The following is a 22172-nucleotide window of genomic DNA, read 5'->3' as shown; positions in this document are numbered from 1 at the left end:
CGGGCACACGGGTAAGATGTTCAGGATGTGACAACTCCATCCGAGTTTTCTCACAAGACTGAAGCTTAACTTTTACAAAGCTGTAAAGTGTCACAACAAAACCACTCAGCTCCTCCCGGAGTTTTGATGGATTAAGATCAGCCTCATGTAAATCAGAGGTACATCTTTACAAACTGTACGCAATATTTAAGCATGTAAAATGTATTATAAATATTTCATATACTATTTCAATCTCACTTTCTTTTAAAATCTAAAAACAAATAGCAAAGTATAATCTCTCAGTGGTCCGAGTTCGTCATCTGAGTCTCATTTATAAAACATTACATAACTCTGACTAAAAGAGTACATCAGGACAAAAGCCAAACTATCATTTCGATCATTTCCTCTTCATGGATCATACATGATGATCCGGCCTCCAGTCACGCCTCCTCCACTCCTCAAGTCACGCCTCCATTTCACCATGTAAGGAAATTGAGTTATGAATGAAACTGACCCAAACACACAGGTTTGATTGACACACAGAGAGTAAAAGGATGAATGGAGACAGCGAGACAGAGAGACAGCAGAGACACCGGCGTGCAGATCTTCAGTGAAAACTTAAACTCTCCAGTATTTCTCTGGCAAACATTATGACTTTTAGCCTATTTACCTACACTTAAATGTTTAATGCTCTTGACACCAAAGTTTTTTAATTTATGATGCGTGACATGTGGACTGTTCGTGTACAAAGAAGTTTTGAGCGTGTCAGGACGAGACATTTATAAAGCCTGTGTATGTAAACACATTTTACATTTGACTTTCCACATTACGTTTGTGACCTTTAAAAAGTGAGAGTCTTAGTCAAAAATCTCCTTTTGCAGGTCAGAAAAAGCTGATTTTGTTTTTGTCCGTGCGTACACTTTTAGTAGAACATTAAGCTTCATAATGAGACCCCTGCACACTGCTTTTAGATCAAGGCGTTTGGACTGCCATCATAAGTCATTTTCTATCTGATGGCACTGGTCTGACAGGCCAGACGGTACACTTCTATACTAGATCAGTGCTGCTGAAGGGAGGAGCTGTCCTGCCATTGTTTGCATGCTCGCCTCATCAAAGTCACCCTTGAAAAAGAGATGTCGCTCTCAAGAGGTTTTTACCAGCTTAAATAAAGGTTAAAATAAAATGATAAAATTTGATCCGTCAGACTCTCCTTCACTAAAGGTTGGGAAACACTGCTTTAGGTTAAAGGAATAAAAGAGGATTTTTGGCGCGCAATCTGAGTCTCATTTCCTCGTGGCGTGGACAGCTGAGTAGTTGTCCCACTTGTCAATTATTCCCTGCGTCCTACTGCACACCAGCAGGCTCGTTCCCAGGATAGCAGCACGTTTCCCTGGCTGAGCATGCGTGGTTGATATGCCGGAGTGTGTTTAGCGAGTTCCTTCAGTGAACAGTCCAAAATGACGACAGAGAAAGACTGTGTTCGAGCTCAGAAGAGACAGAAATCTGCGGAGACATGCAATCTGTCTTGCTAATAAACAAACGCAGGTGTGGCAGCTGTAGCGTGCTCATGCACGAGGTTTGATGGAAAGATGGAAAGAACAGGAGGGTGGGGGGTGAGTGTGCGCATGCACAGTCGCTTGAGTTCTCAAATCGGCAAAAAATCCTCTATCATTCCTTTAATGGTGAAAACTGGAGTATGCAGAGAAAACCCTCCAAGATGGGGAGAACTGCTTCTTCCTTGGATCAAACCCGGGACCTTCTTGTTGTGTGGTGTGAGTGCTAGCCACCGAGCCACTGTGCCACTAACTGTGACTGCATGATTTCATGACTGACATGCTTCCATTTGACATATCACGACATAGAGTCTGCACGGCTGTTGTTCCAACAGAAAGTGAGAGCAAATATAGCAGGTTTGTTTTCATCTCAGTTACTCATAAATACAATGCAACGTTTCTGGTGGATTGTCCAGGCCTAAGTTCAGGCCTGATCTAGTTTCAAGTCTAAAAAAGGAAATTTAGCACCCTCAAACAAATTCAAATCTGGCTAAATAAATGTTTCTGATTTAAAAGTTCCACATATTTGCACTAATGGCCATTTTTAAACATAAAATACCTAATGTCACTATGTTAACATTACATGATTAAAAATGAATATTCTTACAGTTATGTGAGTAAACTACAAACAAAAAATCAAATCTCTCTATATGTAAGTGATTCCTCCAATCACCTGCCGTGTCTCGCATTAATGTCCTAGTGTGGAACAGAAGTTACACAGAGCACCTTTAAATATACGTGAAAATAAACAAACACTACTCGAAACATTAGGGCATAATTATCACACGCACAAAAGTCTATTCGGCACGTCTCATGCAAACGAGCTCATCTCTCTGCAGATTCATGCAATGGTCCATATCACAGCTCCCTCTAGAGCCACTGCGGCGTCGCTGCACTAATTGCCTGTGAGTAGTGGCAGCGCATCCTCACTCTGCTGCCATATTATTATTAAACACCAGCTTTGTGCGCGACGAGAGGATGGAACTGTCACTACACCGCTTCGTGGAGTGGTCCGTGATAAGCAGGATCAGCCGCGCTTGTCCCCGACGCTGTAATTTAACTTCTTTCATGAATAATACAAAAAAAAAGAAAAGGCAATTTAACTCTGCTCTGTAATTACGCACCGAGGGGGATTGATGCATCAGATAACACGTGGCAGATTTGTACGTCGCGGTAAATGCGAGGACGCCAGATCAGAGATGAGATTAGAGGTGCGGGTTCTGGGGGCGGGGATGAGGGGGATGTCTAAGCTGGCTTATGCACACATGTTTTACGAGTGGAAAGAGAGAGCGAGAACGCAGCAGATAGAAGGAGCAGAACTGGATTTAAAAACGGAAAAAAAAAACGAAACAAAGGCACTCTCTTGTTAGTCACGCCCCGCTCTGTCCGTGGAGCAGAAACCTCTTTGAGCGCTTGTTAACTGTGCACAAAAGTTTCATATCTGGAGCCGTGCAGAAAGTGTGAATACAGTAAGCGGGGTGAATGCATTACACAGCGGCACATGGGGATTGGATAGTGTGCAGGTGAAGACTTGATCTGGGACTATTCATAATAACAGCCATAGGCATCAAGAGAGAGGAGTCAAAGCTGAACTTACTGTGAGCTGGCAGTCGTAACCACAGTTGGCCATTTCTAATTGATTTACTTGGGATGTGGGGCGTTAGAAAAATAACCGGAATTGAATTGAAGCTACTTTGTGATACAGCGAAACCATTGTGTCTTGCTGTATTGATTGTTGTGGCAGCACTACAAATGTGTTAGAAAAGTCGTTTTGTAAATCTGTTGATCGTTTAACTAGTAGGTGCGGTGTGCATTTCATAAACAGTGAACATGTATAAGTTTATGTAATGATGAAAACAATGCAATATATTCATGATCACAGACTTTCTCCAGGATTGTGTAGCAGAGGCAATTTAAAGAACTTGCAACTGCCACTGATCGAACAGTGTCATCGTTTTGTAAATTGGTTTTGCCAAAGGGCACAATGGCAGGATGTTAAAGTGGTCAGCACCATCACACTGCTTGAGTCTTGTACAGTCATGCCACGTTTCAACCGGCCGTGATATCCCGGACTAGTTTGTGCAGGAGCGGTTTAAAAAAGCTCTTTTAACCCTGGTCCTGGCTCTGGGTCCAGAGAGGGTCAACCGATGGCACCCAAACATAACTAATATGTTCTTAATAAATCAAATATAATGAATCATAGCCTATTTTTTAGTCATAAGGCCAATCTCAGCAATTTACAAAAAGTTTAGTAGGCTAATTGTGCCGCTGTGAGGTGAAGCTAAAGCTAGAGGAAACAGGACACTACTACTTTTTCATTCTCCATTACTACATTTATTCCACTTTGCTGTTTACTCTTTATGTAAGGCATAATATAAGATGCATTATCCACTGGAAGTATAACATTCTTAATCTTGACGCAAAACAGGAAACAGCTGATGCTAACGTGTGCTAGCTGTGTTTTGCTACACACATGGGCTCTGCATATAAATTAGCAGCTAGGAAAATAGAGCAGTTCATCACAAGATCTCGTAAGCGTTTGGTGAGAATTCTTTATCATTATTTTCAGCCCAAGTCTGCATTCTCTCATCCTGCTGCGTGTGTAGCTTCCTTGTAGCTCGTTTCCACGTCCACATTGTACTAATCTACTCCACAAGTGAACCAGTCGACACAAGCATCTCCGCTATAACGCTTTGTCCTGCTGTCTTCACAGGACTGATGCCCAGATGCTGTGTGCCCCCATGTGTGCTCCTTCCCCGCTCTCTCTGACCGCTTCATGGGCCCACGCACTACCCACCACCACCACCATCCCACGACAGACCCATAACGACCGCTGCCCCCCCGCCTGACACAGCCGGACCCCATCATGGTGCCGGCCCTGCTCCTCTTCTTTTTCTCCACCTTCCGCACCGTCCTTCTGTCGGTGGGCGGAGGCGGCGGCGGCGGCGGTGGGGAGCCCGGTCAGTCCAAGCGCGAGGTGCGGATCGAGGGCGACCTGGTGCTGGGGGGGCTGTTCCCGGTGCACGAGAAAGGGGCCGGGATAGAGGAATGCGGGCGCGTGAACGAAGCCCGGGGCATTCAGAGGCTGGAGGCGATGCTGTTCGCCATCGACCGGATCAACCAGGACAGGACGGTGCTGCCGGGGGTGTCCCTGGGGGTGCACATCCTGGACACATGCTCGCGGGACACCTACGCTCTGGAGCAGGTACGTGAGCAAGTGTGATATGTGTGGAGGTGGAGAGGAATGAACTGCAGCACAAATGTGTGATTTACCATTGGGACATTATAGCAACATACATGTATCTATTTTTAGAGAGCTTACTATGTACAAATTGTAAAAAGAATTGTACTTTACAATATTAAATGTTGCTGTGGATGATTTTTACTTTTACTTCATTACATTTGAGAGCAGGTATCTGTACTTTCTACCCAACAATAAGCAATACATAGTTTTTTTCCCATACATTTGGGGCCCAGTTGAAATAGCTGAGTTGAAGAGTTTTTTATGGCAATGACTGAAGTATAGATAAAATGTCTTGGAAAATTATAAAGGACGTTCAGATGACCAAAAACTAGCACAATCCTTCATCAATATAATTACATTTCACTCAAAATCTTTATGAACTACTTCTCGTCATTTTTTTGTCACTTTAGCTGTACTTTTTCTGAAGTTGAAGTTGAGAAAAAAAGAGTTTTTGTGTTTTTGCTGTGAGGGAAATGAGGCGCACACAAAAGACAATGCTCCCCTCAGGGACCGTTATCTGTACAAAGAGACTCATATTTTTTATTACTGTTAAGCTATTTACAGATGGTGCCTTGAGTCTCATATCACACACTGTACATGCGTGACCCCCATTATTTATTCATGACTGTGTTGTAAAGCTGGAAGTTCTCTTTGCTCCTGCACAAAAACAAATTCAACACAGTCATAATAATGTGAGTCATTTTTACTTTGTAGTTTCTCAATTTGAAATACGTTGTTCCCTCTTCATTGGTAGATATTTGTACTTAAAATGAGAAGCCATATTATGAAAGTGAATTCCTAACTTTTTGTCACTCTGGGCACATGTCAAAACGGTTCAAATTATGGTTCTTATTTTGACGAACAGACATGCAAAATTATTTGTATTGTATTTGTTATTAAAAAGTGTTGTATTGAAAAGTACAGATTAATACCAGTCAGGCGTTCCCTCATCAGGATTAGAATTAGCACGCCAGCTACAGCATGTGGAAAAACAAAAGCTAGCTTTGCCTCTACATGCTAATGCTAATGTAAGCACACAGTTGTAATGAAGGTGATCTGAGAAATGCTGAAAATGAGTTTGCCGATGATTAATGGACTTAAAAACTGTGCATCTGAATTTCAACTTTTGATGTCACAAATCTGGCAAATGTGAAACTGGGTGTTTTCTGAAACTTCCTTGTAAACACAATGAATGAAACAAGCGTAAAGGAAGCTAAATACAGCTCCGGGCGTGTTTTTAATGAAAGAATAATGTTATAATGTGGCAAAAAGCTCAGAAAAGACAATTATGTGTGTCCAATGCTTGACGTTTCTTTTTCGCAGCGTGGAACGTGAGCTTCTATATGTGTGTGCTCATTTGTGAAGCCTTTTGCATCCCCAGTGCTTTCAGCAGATGATTGAGAATAAACAGACAATAAAGAGCATATGGCACCTCGATAGAAGCACTTGGCGAGGTTAAATCTGCCGGCAAAAACAACACTGACTTTTTACCCATATGTGAAGTGAGTGAGGCACATTGGACGTTTACTGAATCGTTCAACCACAACCACGAGGTAAAGATGGCCCTGCAGTGAAGGGAAATATCTCCCGGGGTAAAGAAGAGGCTGACGAGGCTGAGGAGGCTGATGATTCTGCTGCTGCTGCGGAGGAGAGTTTGTATAGAGAAGCTTTGTGCGCACATGTGAGACTTGTTGGACAGTTACAAGCTGTAGTTCCGATAAACATTTCTACAAGAGTAAAACAAATATATAGTATAAAAAACCTCATCCCAACCATATCACTTTTTCTTTTTTTTTCCTTTTTTTCGTGCTAATTGGACAATTTAATCGTTTTCACATGAAAGTGTATGCTGCAAACTGACCAGAAATCAAACATATAAAATAAATGAATTTTGCTTGTAGTGTCTGGCCTAAAGTATTGGCTGATGAAAGCTTAAATAAAACTGCCAAATTGATTCTGACAAATGTTTTAAAGGAGCAATAACATTTCATAAAGTTTTAAATAAATAATGTTTGCGATGAAGATGAAGTATTATGTTTCAGTTACATTTGCTGAGGATGACACATTCTGAACTGTGTTCAATTATAGCTTTTTGAGTCCATTCACCTTTGCTGGGCGACTCCCCATCATTTACAGTCCTTTAAACACAAAGCATCCACGTGTTAAGATCACACTCGACCTTAACCATGCTGCTAATTTGCCACTTGAAAACGTGGTAGTTCTCATTTTTGCCAGCAGAGGCCATCTGATGTCTGAGGGTTTTGAAAATGGCGGCAAAATGACACATTTTCCGTTTGAACTCATCATTGTTATAAGTGGTTAAATTCTAATCTAAAAGTGTGTTTTGTGTTTGTGCCAGGCCCTGGAGTTTGTGCGGGCGTCTCTGACCAAAGTGGACGACACAGAGTTCATTTGTCCTGACGGCTCGTACGCACTGCAGGATGACAGCCCTCTGGCCATCGCAGGGGTCATTGGTGGCTCCTTCAGCAGTGTGTCCATACAGGTATAACTCACTCTGATTGGCCAACACTTGGACATTATAACAATGTGGATCAGGCGAGATAAGAGAGCTAACTGGGTCAAAGGGTGTTTAGAATTTTTTTTATCACTATTAAGCAGGACTTTACCAACAGAAGGTTAGAGAATCAGATGATGAAACTGTCATAGGTCAATAATAGAGGAGCAGATTAACCAATAGTTACAGCATTATCTGTTCTTAGATCCTCCTTCTCAACTAAAAGAAAAACTGTGGAAAAAATATAAACCTTTAGGAGAACCAATGAAGGAGAAATCCTACTGCCTCAGACAAACAGGCTGCAGATGTGACCAGGACTGATGAGCATCCATTTACAGATAGAACACCAGTTGGGGAATCTAAAAGGGTTCTCTGATCTGAATCCTCACTGCCAAAACATCAGCACCTGCCGTCCAGCATTGGTTAATTTCGAGCTAAGTGGCTGAGTCCCTGTCCACACAGCAGAGTCCAGGTGTGTCCAAAAAGTGCATCCGATCCACACGGATTTTTTCAAGTATATGCAAATTACACAGAGTGCAAGGATTTTACAATGTTGTTACATATACATACCTTTTGTTTAGATGATGACATCACAGCCCCAGCGTTGTGTCTATTCTGCATAATTTATTGACCTTTAACTGACCCTTAACTCCTCACTGCACCTCGAGCCACAGGTGACCAGGGAGAAATATCCACCGTGGAGTTAGTTATTCTGCACAACATGAAGCACACTTTCTTGCCCATGCTCCATGTCATCTTTTCTTCTATTTGCATCACTTTCTGTGGCAACGTTACATGTATTATTGATTTCAGGCATTTTGAGTGATCTAAACTGGTTTCATGCTTATGCAATTTGTTTACTATATCTACATCTGTTTAGTTTTTTCTGTATGGATATATTCTGGACGTTTTGAGTCTTCAAAATGAGGAATGTCGTAGTCACTTAACCTTCAACAGGTAAGAGATTGTCCATTGCAGGTGACTCTTTCAAGCCGGCCCCATTAGCCAGATCTTAATCCAGACCCTTAATACAAGCATCCAACCATACAATTAAGCACCAAGGAAGAAACTCACCCCACATAAGCAGGAAAGCCAGTTTAAGACCCTCCTAACAGCCATAGCAAGACGACAAAGCTGTCCTCCACATCTCACCAACAGGATCAGAAGCAGTCCGACTCCTCTTCTGCGGAATCCTCGGTGATGGACTTTACATCTTTATGATTTAAACCTGTGACAATCTTGGCTAAACTGACCACAGTGGAACGGTATATATGTACGTTTTGGGCAAGATTTTCTCAGCGAGTATTCCTCTTGTAACAACCCCAATGTAAATCTGCCCTTGATTGCTCCTCCATGACATGCTTTCATTTCCCAAGTGGTCCGCCCCTTGGTCCACACCTGAATCTGAACCAGATTTGCTTAGCTTCGGACTCTTTTCTCTCCCGTACCACTGGTTGCTGGTGCGTTCCCATGTGTTTCCCAGCTCATGTCGCTCTTGTCGCCGTGCCAATGCATTTGCATAGTTTAGCATAAACCCTCCTTCTGCCTTCCCCTGCTGTGGCTGCACAAAAGCTGCCTCCTATCACTCCTTAAATCCCTAATCTCCGACTGCCTCTGCTGCCTCCAGTCCAAGCACTTTTCTGTTGTTCTCAACTCTCCTCATCACGGCTTCTTCTTCTTCTTCTCTTTTTCTGACAGACTTTAAAGGTGTGCTATGTTACTTTTCTGCTAGCTTTACTCCACAAAGAGGTTTTTGCTTTGCTTGTGAAGTTCTTGTTCACAATACGGCATTAAACTTAGACAAGCAAGTGACAATAAAAACATGTGTAAGTGAATAAAGGTTAAATTTATATTATTAATGCCAAACTGGAATATTTGTGGCAAAACAAGCAGGTGCAGAGATCCTCCACCGAAGAGTTACGGAGTGTACCTTTAAGTTTTTAATTGCACCAAGAATACACTCCACTTTTGAAACTTGTGCTTGGGATCAGAATGAAACCTCGTGATTTCATACAATATCCTGTATGTAAATTGCAATACTAATCATCACAATATTGTTTGAAGATATTGTATATTATACAGTAAATAAAACAACATTAACCAGTTTCTCTGAATAAGCATCACAGTCAGAATCAGAAAAAGGTTTATTGCCATTTGTCGATAAACATAAAATTCACAGACATAGGAACTTGTCCTGGTGGTTCGGTGCAACACAGACGACAAACACTCTATACAAAATACGGCATGATATGTACATAATAAATATAAGGTTATGTAGTGCAAACAGGAGTGCAAATAGAAGTAGAAGTGAGCAGTGCAGTGAGTGAAAGGTGCTTAGGCAGTGTTCATGTTCATGAGTCCAACAGCAGAGGGAAAGAAACTGCACTTGTGATGGGAGGTGGTCCCCTCCTGCCTGAGGGGGAGTGGCCTCCTGCCTGAGGGGAGTGGTTCAAATAGTCCATGTCCAGGGTGAGAAGGGCCAGCTGTGATCCGACCTGCATGTCTCAGAGTCCTGGAGACGTACAGGTCCTGCAGAGATGGAAGTCTGCAGCCGATCACCTTCTCAGCAGAGCTCACAATGCGCTGTAGTCTCTGTTTGTCCCTGGCTGTGGCTCCAGCATACCACACGGTGATGGAGGAGGTGAGGATGAACTCAATGATGGTCGTGTAGAACTGCACCATCATCTCTGCTGGCAGCTTGGCTTTCCTCAGCTGCCACAGGAAGTACATCCTCTGCTGGGCCTTCCCGGTGAGGGACCTGATGGTGAGCCCCCACTTGAGGTTCCAGGTGATGGTGGTGTCGAGAAAGCGGAGGGAGTCCACAGTGGTGATGGGGTAGTCTGAGATGGTGAGGGGGTGCTGGGGGGCTGTGACTTTCCTGAAGTCCACGATCATCTCCACTATTTTCTGGGCGTTGAACACCAGGTTGTTACGGCTGCACCAGGACACCAGCCGAACCACCTCCCTCCTGTAGACAGGAGGGTGAGGGACCTGATGAGGGTGGTGTCGTCCGCAAACTTGATCAGTTTTACGGAGTCATGGCTGGAGGTGCAGAAGTTTGTGTACAGGAAGAAGAGCAGGGGAGAAAGTACACAGCCCTGTGGAGCTCCTGTGCTGATAGGCCGCATGTCTGAGACATTCTTCCCCAGCCGCACGCACTGCCTCCAATCTTTCAGGAAGTCGGTGATCCACCTGCAGGTGGAGTCAGGCACGTTGAGCTGGGAGAGCTTGTCCTGGAGCAGAGCAGGAGGTGGTGTTGAATGCAGAGCTGAAGTCCACAAACAGGATCCTGGCATAGGTTCCCGGGGAGTCCAGATGCTGCAGGGTGATAGTATCGTCCACAGAGAGTGACAGCATGGTTTGGGGGTTGCTGCCCCAACAGGCACCTGAGACCTTGCGACCATCGCTCCGAGCAGTCGTATTGACTATGGAGGTGGAGAGCATGGTCCACTCGGACTCAATGTCCCCAGCCTCACCTGGGATCTCAGAGAAGATCTCCCAGAGGTGTGAGTTGAAGACCCTACTGACTGAGGGCTCTACAAGACTACAGATTTTTGTTGTGACGATGGAGTCGATAGACAAAGCTCTTGATTTACCGGTCAATCTATGTTTTACCCACACCTATGGTCATGAGTTTAGGGTAATGACCGAAAGGACAAGATTGCGGATACAAGCGGTCAAAATAAGTTTCCTGTGTTGTTGCCCCCCCTCCATAATTGATGTATTATAAATGATGTTGAGATCTCCTCTTGTCTGGTGTCTCATTTCGTCTTCAGGAATTGGGTTCCTTCCCACCCCAAAAAGAGTTATTTTTCACCAAGAGACATTTTATGTTGTATGGCATTGCATAGGGGCACTTGCACGCTCTCTAGTGGTGAATAGTGTAAGTACAAAAGCAAAGGCAAATGGAAATGCTCCAGTTAAACAGGCAAACAATTATTTAACAACATCAAAAACATTGTCCTATTGATAAATATAGATGCAATCTTTCATATGTAAGATTTTTTTTTTTTTAATACCTAGTGTATATGGATGCTCTCCAGGAGCATTAATATTTGAGAGAAAAATTTAATCTGAAAACTAACAAAAGAATCTCATGCATTTCAAAACATGTTTGTAGAGGCCTAAACTACAGGGTATGCAGCTTTCATACATTATGAGAGTACATTCCCCTCATGGATATAAGACATGTGGACTAGTGATCAGAGGACATAATGTTACTTATACATCTGCTTTCTTTGTGATGAGTCCAACCACAATTTCAACTAGCGGTAAATAAATTCCATCCTATTTCAAAAGCAACCAGAACACAGTTTGACCCATGCAACCATGCAACCCACGGGAAACTTTATTCCCTGTTTTTTTTTGGGGGGGTTGTTGTTTTTTTTGCCTTATCACAACTTAATTACAGTGCTACTCTTGTTGCCCTCTAGTTGTTTCCACCTGCACTTCCCGAGGTGTGTTTACAAGACCTGGAATGTGAGCTGCGTTCCAATGACTCAAAGCTGTTCAATTCTTAGCAGAATCCCAGCCCTCACTGCTTGGCCCATCCCTCTGTTCCTACTAAATGAAGTAATAGGGAATTATTTTATGTTTAACCATGCACAACTGAATTCCACAGCCCCGGAGGCATTTACATAGCCAATGCTGCGTTCTCGGGCCCGCATGTGACTTGCATTCCAAGCACTAAACGCACACAGCCCTCCCCTCCTCTGCAGTATTTTTTTTTTTCGTTTCCATTTCTCTACATTTTTTATTGAGGCACATTCAGCTCTTTGCATAATTTGGGAGGCTGGCGGTGGAGCACTAAGCACAATCCAAGCTCATTGGGAAGCCATAATGACATTTTAGTCAAGCCACATAAATCTATATGGGCTCTGTGATAAAAGTTGACTCAGGAGTTCAGAAGGGTTCAAGGATATACAGTATACATTGTATAGAATTACATCTGCATTTTACCATTTTGTTTTCACCTGAGTCTGCGTTTTATCTTGTCCAATCATTTCAATTAAATAGACTAATTAAGAAAGTGGAGACACTTTGAGATCGGCCCAATTCGCTCCAAAGAAAACCAGTCCAAACATGGTCCAAATGCCCTTGTCACCTCAATCCCTACTTTATATTCAGTGCGAGAACAACCAAACTCACAACGTCATTGCCCCAAACCAGTCAGACCACTCTTGTCTGTCTAGTAATGAATACAAATGGTAATCGTGCATACAACCACACACACATAGATAAGTGACACCTCATTTACGTTAAGCATTTGATTTTTGGACATGAGGAATTGTTTTACTCTCAAGTTATTTTCTCTCTGCGGAAGGTTCCGGTAATAATCTTACCGGTTAAATAAACTTCTGGTAATAATCTAGTGACAATAAACATGCTCTTTTACATGTCACTGGTGAGGAGAGCAGATACCTTTCATAAATACTATGAAATACTACTGGGGATTGGCTTCACCATTCATTTGTATGTGAATTAACTTTCAATTTGACTTAACTTGCTCCAAGAATCCTTCAAATCTTCAAAGACTAGCCCAGTTGCTAAGTGATCGATAGCATGACCATCGGACTGCTAATTGAAAAGTCTATGCTGCCACCTGTTTGTTTCCATGGAAATAGGATAGAAAAGTTATAACCAAAACCACACACAAACCACTTCAAATACCTTGTTTTTAAGTCAATTTCGTCACATAATTTTACTTAACCAATATGACAAAAATGCAAAGGTTTTGAATAGTTTCATAGTGCATGAATTATTCATAGCCTATTGAGCCTGCAAAACAGACAAACTTACCCAAACACAAGAGATAGTTCCCATACCATCCATGCTAATCCACCGCTCATGTTCTCTATGACTATGAGCTATCAGCACTGCGCACTAAGCTAACAACAATCCCATGCCAACTAGCAGCACCGCGCACTTCAAATCGACCTTTCTTGACATTTAACTCACCTGCCCAAATCAGTACAACCACTGCGCGCCCCAGTTTAGCCCATTTTCTACGCTATTCCTCTAAGACTGCAACATGTTGTCAAAAACAAGTCATCACTGGGCTGCGAATGAGAGCTCGGAAAAGGCGGAACGACGCGGAGTAACAGGATTAGAGTCCGTAGAGTGTGTTTACAGCCAGGAGTACCCGCGCGGTGCATGCAGCTAATGCTAGTGTTGGCGTATGTGACTCAAATGGTAATGAGCGCACTGGAACGGGCGCAATCAGCACTAAAGGGAATATTATATAGACTTCAACGTGACCATAACTAATGCATGAGTCAGGCTTTTGTTCAACCAGAGCTTTTGTGTTCCTACTGCTGATAATGCAGATAGTGCCGTTTCTCTGTTTACACACTTTTATAGTGTTGCCCGTTTTAAGTAAGAGTTCAAACGCGAGGTATTCCTTATCAAGGTCCTCAAGGTCAAAATAAGTACACCCTGGTTGAGATATGGAGACGGGTCTAGCTAGGAACTGCTAACAAGATACTATTGACATGCAGATGATTTTATGTCAATTCAATAGCAATGGGTTAAAAATGGTGGATAAATTATGCTAAATCAACTTGAATCAACAGTGTTTCCTCATCACAAGTTGTATTTGGATTGATTTCTGCATGTCAATCAAAGCTGGTGTGAATCAGCCATAAAACTCAGCCCTGGCAGCTCTGGGTATCTCTAAACTCAACAATGTCAAAGCTCTTCTCTGTTAAATGCAAGTGAAAAGTTACAAAGCAGTTGTTCTCTCACTGGGGGAGGATCCAATAAGGGTCACAGTACAGCCTTAATATGCATTATCGGTATTAATTTGATGAAAGACAATTTGAAATGATTCCTTCTAAAATGTATTGAGGCGGACCTCTAGACCCCTTATACATGAAATCGTAACCATTTATACTGCCTGAAGCGAGGGCCCTATATCAGATTGTGCACAGTAAATCCATTACAAGCTTTACATTCTTGTCAACATCCGTCTCTTTGTTCAGATCTGACTATAGATTCTTCCTTTCTTCGATGTTGTACTCCTTATACTTCTCATACAATCGCTGCCCCACACAAGCATCAGCAAAACCAAATAGTTGCAAAATTGCCAGTTATGTTGTGCACTAGCTTTATAAAATTGCAAGCTTATCATTCAGTTAATAGCTCTGTGTTAATACATCCACAGGAGCAATTCTGTTTGTCCAGTACTATAAAGTCTGTGCCTGCACTTACGAAATTGCTTTGTTGTACTTTTGCCATGCTGTACATGCATTCAGGAATTCTATCTAAATTAAAAACATAATTGGTTGCGAAGCCTCCAAAACATTGCGCACAACAACAATTCTCTTTCCCTTGTGATGCAATAGTTTTGAGAGAATGAAATGCGGTTTGACGGTTTGTCAGTATGTCTTCCCAGAACGAGAAGATTCTGGGTTCGTTGCCGTTCTGAGTTGAGTTTGAATGTTCTCCACACGTCTAGGCGGTTGGTATGGGGCACCTGGCAACACGTCACTATTTTAAAGTGAAGTCAAGTTCAGAACTCTAGCAACTCTGGTTCATTCGGGCTGGTGTGAAATTGGACTGGACTGAACTGTGACTGTGCGAGTGGACTCCTGTGCAGTTTGCTTGTGGTGAATGTTAACCAGGCTCGATTCAGCTTAACTTGCACTTTTTGATCCAGAACCAGTTCCCGTAGCACGCTGAACATGACCAAAGTAAACCCCAGTGTGACGATCAAAATGGGAGAAATGCATCACGAGACATTTAGTGAGGAGGAAATTAATGTAATCAAAGTATATCATCGTTTCTGGGACTTCATCATAAAAAAACAGCAGTTTACAGGCTAATCAGTGCTCACAATATGAACATGTATTTATTCTAGTATGAGCTAGCGACCAATATAGTCATGTATTACCTTGATCCACGACTTTAATGCGTCTCAAGCAATGAAATGACCAACAAAGCACAATTCCTTACAGTTATTCTGAAGGATTGCCTTTTTGGAACTACTGCATCCAAGTAATTTCTCATGTGGATCATAAATATTTGTCTTATTTTCCAGTGTTGTACATGTGCTTGTGTCACCAAAATGGTCCTTCAACGTTTAGTTCCCAATCGAACAAGTAAAATGGACTAACACGCCCTAAAAATAACACATAAACACAAAATAAAACTGTAGCTAACTGATGAAATGTCAAAATATATTCCCTTAAACCCTTTACATCACACAATTTGAAATGATCTTGTCTTTGTTTTGCAGGTGGCCAATCTCCTCAGGCTCTTTCAGATCCCTCAGATAAGCTATGCCTCAACCAGCGCCAAACTCAGCGACAAAACCCGCTACGACTACTTTGCCCGCACCGTCCCACCGGACTTCTACCAGGCCAAAGCCATGGCCGAGATCCTGCGCTACTTCAACTGGACCTACGTGTCGACGGTGGCCTCCGAGGGCGACTACGGAGAGACCGGCATCGAGGCCTTTGAGCACGAGGCACGCATGAGGAACATCTGCATCGCTACGTCAGAAAAGGTCAGGCTGAGTCAATACTGGTAAAGTAGGGTTTGGAAAGAGACAATATTTTCACTACTCCTGAATATGTATGAAAAGGTCCTCTCCTGTTTTTCTCTCGTCTCTCGCTAACGTCATTAGTTATCTACTCAAATTATCACTTTTCCTCTTCTCACACAGCCTCGAGCCTCTCATGTCTCTCATTTTGTCAATAATTTGTAGGTAAACATCCTGGTTAAAGTGTCCCACAGTTGTTTCAAAGGCTTTTTAGCTCAACCCTGTTCGACACTAACTTGCTAAATTTCGCAAAATTTCAACAAACTTCTCAACAAACTTCTCAACAGAAAACTTTGTGCTGCAGGTTTACCACATGTTGTACCTCAAAAGAAACGTCCAAGTCTCTACTTTCAATGGGAATTGTTTTATTTTTGTGTACATTGATCCATTCCTTTTTTTATAGGCATTTGAAAACCCGTAGTTTTCATCAGAATTGAGCATTTTGAGGCAAAAAGTTGAGGGAAATGGACTTTCGGAGTTCAAATGAGGCTATAAACATTTGCTACTAGCTAAAACTTGCAAGAAATGCTTTGTAATTACGGTATTTAGAGTGGTGAAATGATCAAAATGAGTCTAGGGAAGAAGGTGTACGGACTTTAAAAAAGCAGAAGAAAACATTCTAGAGACTCAGCGCATTTAGCAATACTCAAACTTGCAAATGAAACAAAACAGCTCCAGGTATGTTTTTTAAAGTTCTGCTTAATGGGATCTTTATACCAAACAATGTGCTTGCTTTTATGATTTTCTTAGATTTTTTGCATTAATATTGGTGTTACTATTATAAAATGTATTTCTAAAACAATACACAGGATACACTCTTATACCACACATACACCCCTTCCTTTTTTTAATGTATTGTCTTCCTTGCCCTCTACAGCTGTCCGAATGTTTGCTCAATGCCACAATTAATAAAGCAATAAGAAAAAAGAAAGTAGAAAGAAAAGGCGAGGCGTGAAAGCAAACGCATAATCCGATAAACGCACGTATCTTTGTCCCGATCTGGGTGGATTTAAAGTTACATTGCTCAAAGCGAGATATAGCAAATTGAAAGTGGAGCGCGGGGTGATGTTGATGTATGGCTGCGAGCGGCGCGGCTATCGAAATAAGCATGCTAAATGTGTGCGCGCGGCGAGTTTAGTCCCGCCGCCTTAGCCGACACAAATGCGCTTTATATTACAGCGGCGTTATCAGCGAGGAGCAACGGGATGAGCAATCTCTCCGAAAAGAGCAAGGATCGCCTGAAATCGTACACGTTTTTCATCTGATTTGTCAAAGAGTGCGGTATCCACGTTGCACAAAATAAACAAGGATGAAACGCTGAATTGAATTGTAGATTGAATAATGCCAAATGTGTTCATCATCCTGGCCGTGTGGTGTGGCTAATGTTAATCAGATGTGCTCAAAAACAGCAATGTTCCTGTCACTTCAACAAGGGGCGACTTACAGTGACACTGATGAATGTGGGAGCTCGGAGTTAATGAAAAAGATGAATTATAGAGCTTAGAGCCCGGCAGGTAGACATTAGCAATGCAATAAAGAGAGAAACGTATAAGAAATATCACCAGCGTGGACTAGAGCGAGACACGGGTGGTGGTGTAGGAGAGAACGAGCTGGAGTGACAAAAGCTTTATTTATTCTTCAAAAGTTTAAATTTGCTGATTATTTTTCACTTTTATGTGAAGAATTTGTTGTTTTTATTTACACTATTAAAATAATTCACACACAAAATGTCACTTTTCAGAATGACTCTTTGCTTTTCCCTATTGAGATGCCATTGTCTGGAATGTTCCATAGTACCCTTGGCATTAATGTTAAAATATTAGACTGTATTTTCCAGGGGCCCAGATTTTTCAAAAGGCTATAAGGGTTGAGGGTGGGATCACAAAACTGCAGCACACTTTTATGTTTTATCTTTATGATACTCACACAAACAACTCAATGAGGTGCAATTCAATTACAGAAATCGACAGTGAAATATAAACATATCATAACAATATCGCTCTGTCACATGACTAAAAACAGATTATAGCAGATCTACTTCAAATTCAAAACCAAAACAGAACAAGACTAAAGTAACGCAGTAGGATTAAAGTAGGTCTTGGTCGACTGGGCTAGTGAGGAAAGGTTTAAATTAGAATGACATCGGACCACTTCTTAAACAGTGCTATTCTAAACAAGCTCTAAAGCAGGACTAAACCAAGACAATCAAGATCTCCAAAATAAATGGCATTTCAACATCTACTTCAATTGATAGCTTACTTTGTTTTTAGTGCTTTTAGAAAAAACACAGCTTTATTACTTCTAAACCCACAATAAAGCACACGGCCCTTGTGCAAGTTACGTTCCATCGAATCATCAATTAAGCTTTTATTTATTGTGTCTGCAGTACATAGTCTGCTTTCGGCCGAGCAGTGTTGTGTTGTACAGTTGTATTTAACTTCACTCATATCGCGCTTGTTTAATAAATCCTTTTAACAAAGTGAGTTCTCTCCCCTTTGAGCCAGAAATCACTCCAAATTCACTCCAGATTTTTACGTTAAAAGGTAGACGTCTGGAGGTCTCTTGCACTTGTTTTTAAATCCCGCTATTCTCGTTCTGACCATTTTTGTCATCAATTTACGTTCATTACAACTGCGTACCTGCATTAGCATGTCGGGGTAAGCTAGGTTTATCTCCCCTATGTAATCTGTGCCGCCACAAGATGATACAAATAGAGTCACACACGAGGGAAAACCCAACAGATATAAAGTAATTATCTGTAGATGTATTACTTTAAGTTCTAAAACCAGATGTCAAAATAGAGGTTCTCAAGAGCAAGTTTAAAGGGCAAACGTAATGCATTATATGTTAAAAATGACTGGTGTGGATGAGGGCACACACTTGGACTTGAAGTTAAGCAGTATTCTCAGGTCGTGTATAACCTCCTTTGTTCTGCGTGTGTCCAGGTGGGGCGCACTAACGCTAAGAAGTCGTACGAGGCCGTGATTCGTCAGCTGCTGCAGAAGCCCAATGCCCGCGTGGCTGTGCTCTTCCTGCGCAGCGACGACGCCAGGGAACTCCTCGCCGCCGCCGCCCGCCTCAACACCTCCTTCATCTGGGTGGCAAGCGACGGCTGGGGGGCGCAAGAGAGCATAGTCAAGGGAAACGAGATCACTGCGGAGGGGGCCATCACGCTCGAGCTAGCCGCCAATCACTTACCGGATTTCAACCACTACTTCCTCAGTCTGAACCCGCATCGGAATCATAGAAATCCCTGGTTTAAGGAGTTCTGGGAGCAGAGATTCCAGTGTTCTTTAGCGGGGGAGAAGTACTTAACTCCATGTGGGAAAGATCTAATCATAGACAAGAGTACTTTTGAGCCGGAGTCAAAAATCATGTTTGTTGTGAACGCGGTGTACGCCATGGCCCATGCGCTCCATCAAATGCAGCGGAGCTTGTGCGCTAACTCCACCCACCTGTGCGACGCAATGAAGGCCCTGGATGGACGACGACTCTACCGCGAGTTCATCCTCAACGTCAGCTTCCCAGGTAAGAGGGACTATGGATGCTTTTCCCAAACAAATGATCTGTAATGGCTGTATATAACTTGTGAGAGTGAGTGGTTGTTGGTCGATATGTTAGCCCCATGCTAGCAGGAAAATGGCGGTTTAGCCTTTTGCGGCTAGCTCCACCCTTTGGCTGTGCAGCTGCTGAGTGGAGCTGAGGGGTGGTCAGAAAATAGGCCAAATCACTATAAGCTCCGACCTTTATGAAAGCTGTAGGTCCCTGTCAGTCGAACACAGGCAGTTTGTTTTTTTATTTTGTGGGAAAAAGGCTTTCTGGGCTGAAGAGGGTTTTCTCACTGCAGTTCTAATGGACTGGTTTAAGATAGAAATACCCTATCCAGATGTTTGAATAGATCCATGGTTAGTCCTGCAATTAGCTTGTCTAGGACGGATTCCCCGACTACAACTAGCATTGATGTTACAATAATGGATGCACTTTAGTAAGGCAGTTTTCATGTTAGTTTGACATAAGATGTAAGATAACAATGTGTAAAGCCACAACACACATTTTTGTCATTAATGCTCTTATTTGAAATGTGAGAAATATGTAAGAAATTATCAACTTTTCAAGACATCTTATGGGTACTTGACGTGACAGCAATGTATTATCACTTTAAATGACTTGCTAAATAATTTAACTCAACAGTACAAAAAAAAGTCTTCTATACACAGCACATAGTTTTAAAATTAATTTGTGTTTTATTTCTTTGTATTTTCAACATGAAACTAACAGTTTTCTTGTGTCAGACTGATGCTAATAAAGTTGTTGTCATAAAGATACCACATTCTTTACTAAAATGATATGTTTATTCCTTTATGTTCATGCTGTAAGTGCATCCTGTGGCATGACATGAATTCACACATTTAAAAAGACAGTTACACACAAAGCAGAAGGAGCTCATCTGTCCTGCTCCGGGACAAGCTCTGGGCTTCAGGGTTTAAGCTGCTGGTCAAAAGAAGTCATTATTATAGTATATTCTTATGGTTGAAAAATCCAACATTTCTGAAAATCTTTGAATTTGTTTTATGCCTTTGCTGTGTGACAACTCATTTTCCCCAAGAGAAATATTGTTTTTATTGTTTAACAAAAGTTACTTTTGGATGGGGCTTTTACATTATTTATGTAAGATATTAATTATCTTTCAACATGGCAAATTTGTAGTGAATGTACTGTGGCATCACATGTTAAATTGGATGAGTTACACCTATGTAATGATTGTGAAAACCTTACTTACACTAGCAGTAGAACTAATTATATATATTTTTTATATTTTCCATTTTACTGCATTGCAGGATATAAAAAGGCGTTACACCTCCAAAGGTCAAGTACCTATTTGCGTTCTGTGTATTAGGCTTCTGGAACGTGACTAGAACTTATCAATATCAATGGCATTGTCGACACCCTTGGGACGAGGGTTAGGTCAATTTGCAGTAATAGGATTGCGCTAAACATCTCACAGTAGCAGAGTGTCTGTTGTTCTCTTGGCGTCCCGGCGTGGGTAATGACACATATCCACACCTGCCAAACTCCAAAGGGGAAGGTCGCTGTCTCCCCATCATTCATCACTCCCTGTTCTGAATACGCCTTTGAAAAATGATTGTTTGTCCCTCTGTGGCTTGTGTCGAGACAGGCTTTAGTTCACTGAACATCTTTTGGATATTTATGTCTGGCTTTGTACATTATCAGATTTGGAATTTCACTAAATCCTCTAATTTGAAGTAAAACAGGTCATGAAAATCTGTTGAGTGCATTGTGTATATATGGTGTATTTACATAATTCAACTATTGTTAGTTCCTATTACATGGATTAATTTTGGCTACTTTTGGACTCCATGGCATCGCATGGCTTATAGCAGGGCAACAGATAAAAGTATTTTTGTTTACCAGGCTGTGAACGGGCTGGAGTGGGAGAAAAAATCAGCTCCACGGACCACGACCACGGCAATCCGGTGATTTAGCAACAACAACAGAAACTTTATTTCAATAGGATAAGTTTACTAACTTAATATTGGTGTCTATTAAATCAACTGTAACTGCAGGGATTTGGTCCAAAACAGGAATGTATTTTGGTTTTAGTGCATTATTGATGTCTTAATAATGCTTGGCATGGCCTGTTTTGGACCGTTTTACTGTTACTCATGTCCAAATGCTTTAAGGCTATATATTATTTAAGCCAATACTATGACAACTTTAAAACAAAAAAAAACTTTTCCTTTCTGATTTTTTTTTTTGATTTTTGGTGTACAATTCCAATATTGATTACTTATGTATTTGAATTACTACGTACAATAAAATAAGTTTCCATCAGGTCCCCCTGTCCCTGTCCCTAGAGTGTGCTTGTTAAACGCTGGTCATGGTGCACTGCAGTGAACAGCGGTGGTCTAAAGTGGCCCCTAAACACTCCAGGCTTTACAGACTTGCATCAGTGCTGTCCACAAAGGAGTTTTAGACAGCCCAAAATTCCTGTTTATTTTAAAGCGGCAACACTTTATGATTTATTAATTATGAAATGATGAATTAATTTATGAAATTTCCCCATGTGGGACAATAAAGGAATATCTTATCTTATCTTATCTTAAAAGAGAGACAAGATGCCTACACAAAAACAGAACAATGTAGTTTATTCTATGCAATAAAGAGCGTTACATAAGTGAGACTAAACGGCCACTGCACATGAGGCTTTATCAACACAGAAGACACTCGAGTTCAGGACCACAGAGCGCCGTGCATCTTCATCTTAAAGACACAAACCACTCCTTTGACGACATGTGAAGATTCTTAGCAGGGAGAAAA

General features: G+C 41.8%; 1 protein-coding gene across 1 annotated transcript in view; it reads left to right on the top strand.

Annotated features, from left to right (window-relative positions):
* grm3 (glutamate receptor, metabotropic 3) overlaps positions 1 to 22172 on the top strand; it is a 108845-nt gene that overhangs the window by 36291 nt on the left and 50382 nt on the right. Inside the window, exons 2-5 of the mRNA XM_072435918.1 lie at positions 4246 to 4737; positions 7136 to 7279; positions 15528 to 15797; positions 18779 to 19361. Of these exons, the coding sequence (XP_072292019.1) occupies positions 4399 to 4737; positions 7136 to 7279; positions 15528 to 15797; positions 18779 to 19361 (1336 nt within the window). The 5' untranslated portion in view covers positions 4246 to 4398. The remainder of the gene's footprint in view (positions 1 to 4245; positions 4738 to 7135; positions 7280 to 15527; positions 15798 to 18778; positions 19362 to 22172) is intronic.

This window comes from Eucyclogobius newberryi, unplaced genomic scaffold (assembly GCF_026437365.1).
Source record: "Eucyclogobius newberryi isolate DKJ021-1_F unplaced genomic scaffold, fEucNew1.0.hap1 SCAF_7, whole genome shotgun sequence".
In the NCBI taxonomy this organism is placed as follows: domain Eukaryota; kingdom Metazoa; phylum Chordata; class Actinopteri; order Gobiiformes; family Gobiidae; genus Eucyclogobius; species Eucyclogobius newberryi.
The sequence above is the reverse complement of the archived record's forward strand: the minus strand, read 5'-3'. Positions and strand labels throughout refer to the sequence as shown.